The sequence below is a fragment of the Caenorhabditis briggsae genome, assembly GCF_000004555.2.
Source record: "Caenorhabditis briggsae complete genome, chrII, whole genome shotgun sequence".
NCBI classification, from domain to species: Eukaryota; Metazoa; Nematoda; class Chromadorea; order Rhabditida; family Rhabditidae; genus Caenorhabditis; species Caenorhabditis briggsae.
In genome coordinates this window covers 2396361-2404540 of record NC_013486.2, presented here as the reverse complement: position 1 = coordinate 2404540, position 8180 = coordinate 2396361, and the positions used below count along the sequence as shown (strand labels likewise).

The following is an 8180-nucleotide window of genomic DNA, read 5'->3' as shown; positions in this document are numbered from 1 at the left end:
GAATTTCTGAATTTCTGAATTTCTGAATTTCTGAATTTCTGAATTTCTGAATTTCTGAATTTCTGAATTTCTGAATTTCTGAATTTCTGAATTTCTGAATTTCTGAATTTCTGAATTTCTGAATTTCTGAATTTCTGAATTTCTGAATTTCTGAATTTCTGAATTTCTGAATTTCTGAATTTCTGAATTTCTGAATTTCTGAATTTCTGAATTTCTGAAACTTTCCTCAAGACTTTAAATTAAGAGAAATTTAATTTCTGAAATGTTGAATTTTTCAGAATTTTCTCGAATTTCAGATTATCCAGAAACTCTTGAATCTTCTGAATTTTCGAATATTCGAAAATTTCCTAGAATTACTAGGCTTTTTGGATTTTCGAGTTTCCTTCAGTTCCAGAATTTCAGAATTTCGACATTTTTAGATTTGCAAACCTTCATCAAATTTCAGACTTTCGGAAATTCAGAATTTCCAATTTCTAGAGATCGCATTATTTTTAGTTCTTGAAATTTGAAACTTCCAGATTTCCGAATTTTAGACTTCTTAATTTCGGAATTTAGAATTTCCAAGTTGACGAAATTTTCAAAAGTAGATTTTATTTTCAGAATTTCTTTTTTATGCGTATTTTCAGACTTTCAAAACTTGGTTTCTACAATTTTCACTAATTTCTAATTTCTCTTGAATATGTTATTTTTGTCAGATAGGTATATTTGAATATACAAACGACAGAAGAAGGGGAGGAGAGTCAGAAGGACGTCTTCTCTTTTTCTGCGGATCAACAAGACAGACAAGCAGTCGCATAATTTTACTTTTCCTACAAAAGCGAACCAGAGATTTGCGGTTTCGATAAGTGGGATCGAGAGATCATGCTATCAGCAATGGACACCACTGAAACAGTGTATTATTTTGAGTATGAAGATCTCGAATTTTTAAACTATACGGGGTAAGTCTTAATTAGAGGTTCAGAATTAGGAATTTTGATTTTTTCAATTAAAAAAAAACCGTGATTGGGGCCACAATTTTCTCATTTTTCTCACCCTGATTCTCTCTATCCATTGGATGTTTATCCAATTGTTCTTTATCTGCCATTTTCTTCGCTTTGACTTCTTCCAGCGTTTGGGCTAATTGTCTTCCCATCATAAGTTTGTCAGGAACATGATGTTGAATGTTGCCTCGGTCGAAGAATAATGGTTCATTAGCCTGAAAACCATAGATTTAGATTGGTAGACTATAGTATCATGGTACGTTTTTAGATCCATATGGTACCTGGTATTCTTGAGGCACTCAATGTTACAGCAAATCCGATATGGTATAAGGCAGAAGGTGAACCATATGATACCTTGGTACCAAATATGGTATCATGGTACCAAATATAATAGCTATTATGGTGCAACCTTGAACCATTGTAACCATTGTATCTCAAACCCTCATAGTACCGAGTGATGAAGCTAGATGATACCTAGATTATGGTAAAACTCTAAGCCATGGGCATTATCAGAAACTTCTTCCATCTTACCCATATGGTACCAAAAATGGTACCAACTACGGTAGTTGGGCACTATGGAAAACTATACGGTGACCGATATGGTACCTTGAGTCTTACACATATGATACAAGGTAGCTAGGTTATGGTTTATCTGTAAACTATGGGAAACTTAAGGGTATGGTACCATGCCCCATAAGGTACCTAGTCAATTTTTGAAATCCTCACAGACCTTTGATCTCAATTTTTATCTTTTTCTTATCAGATTGGAAACATTTGGAATTTCCCTCGTTTTTATCTATCACAGGTTTAGATAAGTTTTAAGGTTTCTGTTGATAATGATAAATTATAAAAAGTGAAACAGTCAAAGTGATTGATTGATTAATGATGACATGAAAAATTGGATAAGAAGTGGTTTTTGAAATTTGACCAACATTTTGGCAGGTTTTGGAATTAAAATGGGGATTGAGGGCTTGACAAACTCTCATAAATTCAGAAAATCGAAAATTCAAAAATTCAGAAATTCTGAAATTCAGAAATTCAGAAACTCAGAAATTCAGAAATTCAGAAATTCCGAAATTCAGAAATTCGAAAATTCAGAAATTCAGAAATTCGAAATTCAGAAATTCGAAAATTCAGAAATTCAGAAATTCAGAAATTCAGAGATTCAGAAATCTAGAAATCCAGAAATTCAGATATTCAGAAATTCAGATATTCAGAAATTCAGAAATTCAGAAATTCAGAAATTTAGAAATTCAGAAATTCAGAAATTCAGAAATTCAGAAATTCAGAAATTCAGAAATTTAGAAATTTAGAAATTCTGAAATTCTGAAATTCTGAAATTCTGAAATTCTGAAATTCTGAAATTCTGAAATTCAGAAATTCAGAAATTCAGAAATTCAGAAATTCAGAAATTCAGAAATTCAGAAATTTGAAAATTCAGAAATTCAGAAATTCAGAAATTTAGAAATTCTGAAATTCGAAAATTCTGAAATTCTGAAATTCTGAAATTCTGAAATTCAGAAATTCAGAAATTCAGATATTCAGAAATTCAGAATTTCAAAAATTCAGAAATTCAGAAATTCAGAAATTCAGAAATTCAGAAATTCAGAAATTTAGAAATTCAGAAATTCAGAAATTCAGAAATTTAGAAATTTAGAAATTCTGAAATTCAGAAATTCTGAAATTCAGAAATTCAGAAATTCAGAAATTCTGAAATTCAGAAATTCAGAAATTCAGAAATTCAGAAATTCAGAAATTCAGAAATTCAGAAATTCAGAATTTCAGAATTTCAGAAATTCAGGAATTCAACGACAAAAACCTGCAGTACTCCTCCTAGAAGTTCTGAAAAAATAACTCTTACCTTCTGTACCCTTTGAAAATGTGCCGTTTCATTTTGCGTATAGTGCTCGATGGCTCCTCCCTGTAATACAAAAAAAAGTTGTAAAAAATACAAAAACTTTTTTTTTTCCCTCTCCTCAATCATTTTTTATATTTACAAAATATCTTCTTTCCCCCTTTTTCCTACCATTTCTTTTTCCCCCTCTCGAGTGAATCAGCTCAGAAAATGTCAGAAGCTTTTCCCGTGTCTTCCCCCGAGCGACATTTTCCTCCGACACCAACGTTTTCTAAGCTCCGCCCACTTTTGTTACCAACCCTTAAAAAGGTCCTAACACTTTTTTGGGACCTCTTCTGAAAAATGACACGTCACCAAACACATCTACCATTTCATATTGTGTAAGTTTCCATATTTTTTTGTTTTTGGGCACCTTTTTGTAATATTTATTGAAAAAATAAAAAGATTTTTCAATATAAAAAATTCTAAACATTTTCTATTTTTCTTTAAATTTGTTTTTTTGTTTTCAGACAAGAGGGAAACTCAACTGACAAACCACCGTACAGCTATGTGGCACTTATTGCGATGGCTATTGAAGCATCGCCTGATAAGCGAATGACGTTGAATCAGATTTATAAGGTAGGGGAATTACTGTAGATGGGTTACTGTAGATTCTAGATGACTTACAGTAACCCATGTGATGATATATCAATTTAGAGACCGGTTACTGTAGCGTCTTCGGACATCGAATCTAGCTTTTTTCTAAGGCTTGTGCGGATTATTGTAAATGGGTTACTGTCGATAAGTGGTTTTAGATTAATAGTATTGGTTCAGTTTGAGTTATAATCTAGCTGGAAGGTTAGTGTAGGTTACCATAGTTTACTGTAGCCTGTTAGGAACTACCTTATGACTTAGGGTTAACGGAGCCTACAGTTATTCAATAGTGTTAAAGGAAAATTCTGTATCACGGTGCTGATGACCAGGTAGTCTACAGTAACCCCAGAAAGTACAGTAACTTTGGAAATATAGTAGCGTATTCAGTAGGACATGGAATCTACCTATAGGGTTACTGTAGACAGCCTACGTTAATGCCACTTATGGCAAGATACAATGAGGGAAACTCAGAAAATACAGTAATCCTTGGTTACGGTAATAAGAAATCCAAAGGGATTACTGTAGATGAGCTACAGAAGATGCTGGATAGCCTACAGTAATCCAAAAATGATGTTGAATTCATCGACGCTACTCTACAGGGACCCCCAAAAGTACGGTAACTTTGGAAACACCTTGCCGTAGTCCAGGCTTACAGTAGAGTCTCAGTTGAACCTACAGTAATCATAACGTGTATTGTTTAGAAATTTCACCAAAGTTGGACTGGAAAATTTTAAAAATTATAAAAATTGAAAAATCAAAAAAACCCGCTTTTTCAGAATTCCGAAATCTAAATTTCCGAAAAACAGTAAGTTCCAAGAGATTCATCGTTTTGTGTTTGTAAATGTGAAATATTTTGTTATTTTCAAAATGTACAGTATTCTACAGTATCCCAAATTTTCAGTTCCTTGAGTAAGTCCACTACAGCAACCCATGCTATTTCGTTCACCAGTTCTTTTGTTCACTGCTACAGTAACCTTTTTTCTGTTTAACAGCAACTCAATGTTATTTATGACAGGATCCACTTGACTCTACAGTAACTTTTAGAAATTACAGTAACCCTAGAACTATAGTAACCATTAGTTTCTCCATTTCCTCTTTTTTGGTTTTCCTGACTCATAATTTTCACCTTATATAGATGATGCTGACTAATTGGTCCCTCCCGGTGGTACCTCCACTCTCCCATAACATTTAGAAACAAAACCAAATAATCTGAATTGACACATCAACTTTTTTGTTGGCTTAGAGGAAAGAAAATGGGGGAAAAATAGCCTTGGATTCTGGAGTTTAGGATTCCGGCGAATTAAAGGATTCTTAGGATTCTTAGAATCTCGAACTTCAGCTCAAATATTTTTCTTGCAGTTCATCGAAGCGAAGTTTCCTTATTACCGTGATTGTGATGCGAAACGGAAACAAGGATGGCAGAACAGCATTCGTCATAATTTGTCTTTAAATGACTGTTTTGTCAAAAAGGCAAGAGATGGGCAATCATGTGCCAATGATAGAAAAGGCAATTATTGGCAAATGGTGGCTGATAACGCACCACAATTTGATAATGGCAATTTTAAAAGAAGGTTGGTTTTAGGAATTGAAGAAATTCAAGAATTCAGAATTACCAGAAATTCAAGATTTGGGTCTGAATTGGAATTTTTTTCTAGAAAATTTCAAAACTTTGTCTCAAAATGCATTCTTTACTTTTAATTCAGAGTTCAAATAAAAAAGTAAAACATGGAACTTTGACATTTTGCTAGGAAAATCTTCTGAAAGATCCCGAATTTCAATTTTCCAGGCGAGTCAAAAGAATGGGAATCTCGAAAATGGGCTATCCGAACAACAACAACAACAATGAAACACCGGATTCGGCAGTGGATCAAGGAGCCCTTCTGCCTCAACAAATTCCATTTTTCAACGGATTGAAATGGCCACAAAATATTCAAACCATGGAGGCGTTTCAGTTTTTCAAGGTGAGCCTAGAGCTAATTTAATCTCAATTATCTCAGTTCCCGTGAGAGGTATGAATAAATTTTTAACTGATAAAATGTTTGTCATAACATCATCAATATTTTATCAGTTGACACATTTTTGATATCTCGTTCAGGAGCCGAGATAAATAAGCGTAAGTGGCTTATACTTTACATACCATAATAGAAGCTTACCCTAAACGCGATCTTTGAGATCAATTTTCTTAATTGCTACAACGAGATATCAAAATGTTGTCAACTGATAAAATGTTTGTCATAATATCACCAACATTTCATCAGTTGGCAGCCATTTGATTTCTTTTTTAGGAACTGAGATAATTGACCTCAAATACATCCAAATTGAGAATTCACGGGGTTTTGCACTCTAGAGGAATGTTTTCGATGTCTCCAAATCGAATTTCCAGTTCCCCTACCCAACAGCCCCAATCGATCCATCATCCAACTCCACGAGCTCCTCTTCCATGGCATCCGTTACCTTCGACACCTCCCTCTACACATTCCCAACCATCCCAACCACCCATTTCGACACCTCTCTTGTGGCTCCGCCCCCGATACCAGCGGTCCCTTCGGAAGAATCTTCTTTGATCAAAGATGGCGGATTGGCAGAGATGAAACCGTTGATTCCAGGAATCTCGAGCTCTAGCTTCTTCACGAGTCTCGGTCAGATGACAACGGATTCAAGGACTGTTGAGCAGCAGGTTGGGAAATTTTTCTTACTTCAAAATGAGCTAGTCAGTCATTGCCGGTATCAAATGATGAAGAATTTCCGTGCGATATTTTTGCTTCAAAAACCGAATTTCTAGGCCTTCTAGAAGCCGAGTTACGGCCATTTAAAGTTAAGAAGAGACGCCGACAACGATTTTCAAATGCCTGTATCTCGCCTCAAAATTAACCTAGAAGTTTGAAACTAATTGCAACTTGAAGCAGATTTTCTGACAATTTCAACAATATAAAAATCAATTCTCTAGAATTTTCACAATTTAAAATATCATGATTTGAACAACGGACCATTGAAAATTGGTGTTCTGAACTGCAAACCCTTGTATCTCAATTTTTTCAGCAACTCCTCTCCACGGCCGCTTCCAACATGTACCCCAACGCATTCATGTCCCCATACACACCATGGTCGTGTCAACCGACCACAACCTTCTCCGGACTCGCTTTCGACGATCCATCACTTTATGGTTATGGTCAACAATTTCCAGCTTCTTCCTAACTTTTATCTTTTTTTGAAGTTTTAATTTTCTTACCCCTGTCAATTGATGGATTTTCGTCTCACACTGCTTTAGCTCTTCCTGAAACCAATGAATTTTCTATTGCTCATGGCCCAGCTTTTTCTAGTCCCTCACCTTCAAAATCGCCGCCATCGAGTTACTATTGTTCTCTTGCTCCTCGAGTTTTTTCTGCATTTCTTCAATTTTTTGTTTTAGACCCGAAACTTCGGAAGCGTCGGCTTTCGGAGGCTCCTTAGCACCATCATCAGTCTGAAAATTATAAGATGGCCTATGCGTTTTCTAGTCCACGACTCACATTATGACACGACTGCAATTCTCGTTTGCACTGCTCGTTTTTCGTTCGATACCCGTAGATTTCCGAGTCTTTCAGCTTGATTTTACTATTGAATTTCTCCAACTCGGTTTTATGAGCAATGGAGTCGGATTCGATTTTCTTCTTGTGCAGCCAGATTACTGAAAATTGAAATGAATTTTTAATGAAAGGAGCTTGAAAAGTTAGCGAAAGTTTTGGTAACTTGCTTGATTCAAGTGATACCTGCTGCCGTCCTACTGGGGGTGGCCCATTGGGCACCTTAAACGAAGAACCGCTTTAAGCGTGTATAACTCAACAACCAGAAAAGATAGTTAAACATTGTTAATTAACAAAAAAAGAACATAAAATTTCTCACTTTTTATTAGTTGACAACTTTTTGATAACTCAACTGGTCCAGAAGATAAAAACGGTTAAAACTGATTAAAACTTTGGCATAGTGCATCCATAGTACAGGGAAACTTGAAATGGGTGTATTTCAACAGCCAGTGGAGTTATCAAAAAGTTTTTAACTAACAAAATGTGTGAATTTTTAAGATATTCATTTTGTCAGTCAAACATTTGGCACTAGCTTTTATGATTTTGAGTTATGCGCGTTTCAAGCAGCTCTTTGTCTGTGGCTCTTTACTTTGACCACCCGTATCCTGTTTACTATCAAAGATATCAACAAGTTGTTAAATAACAAAACTTGTAAAATTGAACGCTTTTTATTTTTTTTAGTGAACAATTTTTGACTGGCTCTTTTGGTTTTTTAGTTATGCTCGTTTTAAAAGGCGCTAAGTTTAAAGCGCCCCCAAGATTACCCCGGTGGGGCGCCAGCAAGTGTCCTAACTTTGACAACCCGTATGTCAAAAAGATGCTAAATAGTAAAATTAGTTCATTTTGTTAGTCAGTAATTTTCAACTAGCTGTTTTAGTTTTTGAGTTATTCACGTTTTAAGCGCCTATTTGTCTGTGGCGCGCTGGCGCCAGGTGTCCTAGCTTTGAGTGCTTGTATCCTACTTGCTAGTTGAGGTATCAAAAAGTTGTTAATTAATAAAATGTGCGAAATTTGATTTTCTTCATTTTGTTGGTTTGTAATTTTTATCTATTTTTTTTTTGGTTTTTGAGTTATGCACGTTTGAAAAGGGTCTTCGGCTGAGGTGCCACTTGCAGGACGCCAGCAGGTTTCCTAACTTTGACCGCCTGT

The 8180-nt window shown here is 35.2% G+C and overlaps 2 protein-coding genes across 2 annotated transcripts in view; one reads left to right on the top strand and one right to left on the bottom strand.

The window, feature by feature from the left end:
* CBG03677 overlaps positions 1-7537 on the bottom strand; it is a gene marked incomplete at both ends in the record, with an annotated part of 9919 nt that extends 2382 nt beyond the window's left edge. Inside the window, 5 exons of the mRNA XM_002629908.1 lie at positions 998-1195; positions 2842-2901; positions 6797-6931; positions 6978-7135; positions 7510-7537. Coding sequence (XP_002629954.1) covers positions 998-1195; positions 2842-2901; positions 6797-6931; positions 6978-7135; positions 7510-7537 — 579 coding nt within the window. The remainder of the gene's footprint in view (positions 1-997; positions 1196-2841; positions 2902-6796; positions 6932-6977; positions 7136-7509) is intronic.
* Positions 3178-6663, top strand: Cbr-fkh-6 (the record flags this gene model as incomplete). The annotated part of the gene is made up of 6 exons (XM_002629909.1): positions 3178-3215; positions 3345-3453; positions 4828-5039; positions 5255-5429; positions 5852-6145; positions 6508-6663. The coding sequence occupies 6 exons, from the start codon at positions 3178-3180 to the stop codon at positions 6661-6663; spliced, it is 984 nt and encodes a 327-aa protein (XP_002629955.1).
* Positions 7538-8180: the final 643 nt, after the last annotated feature.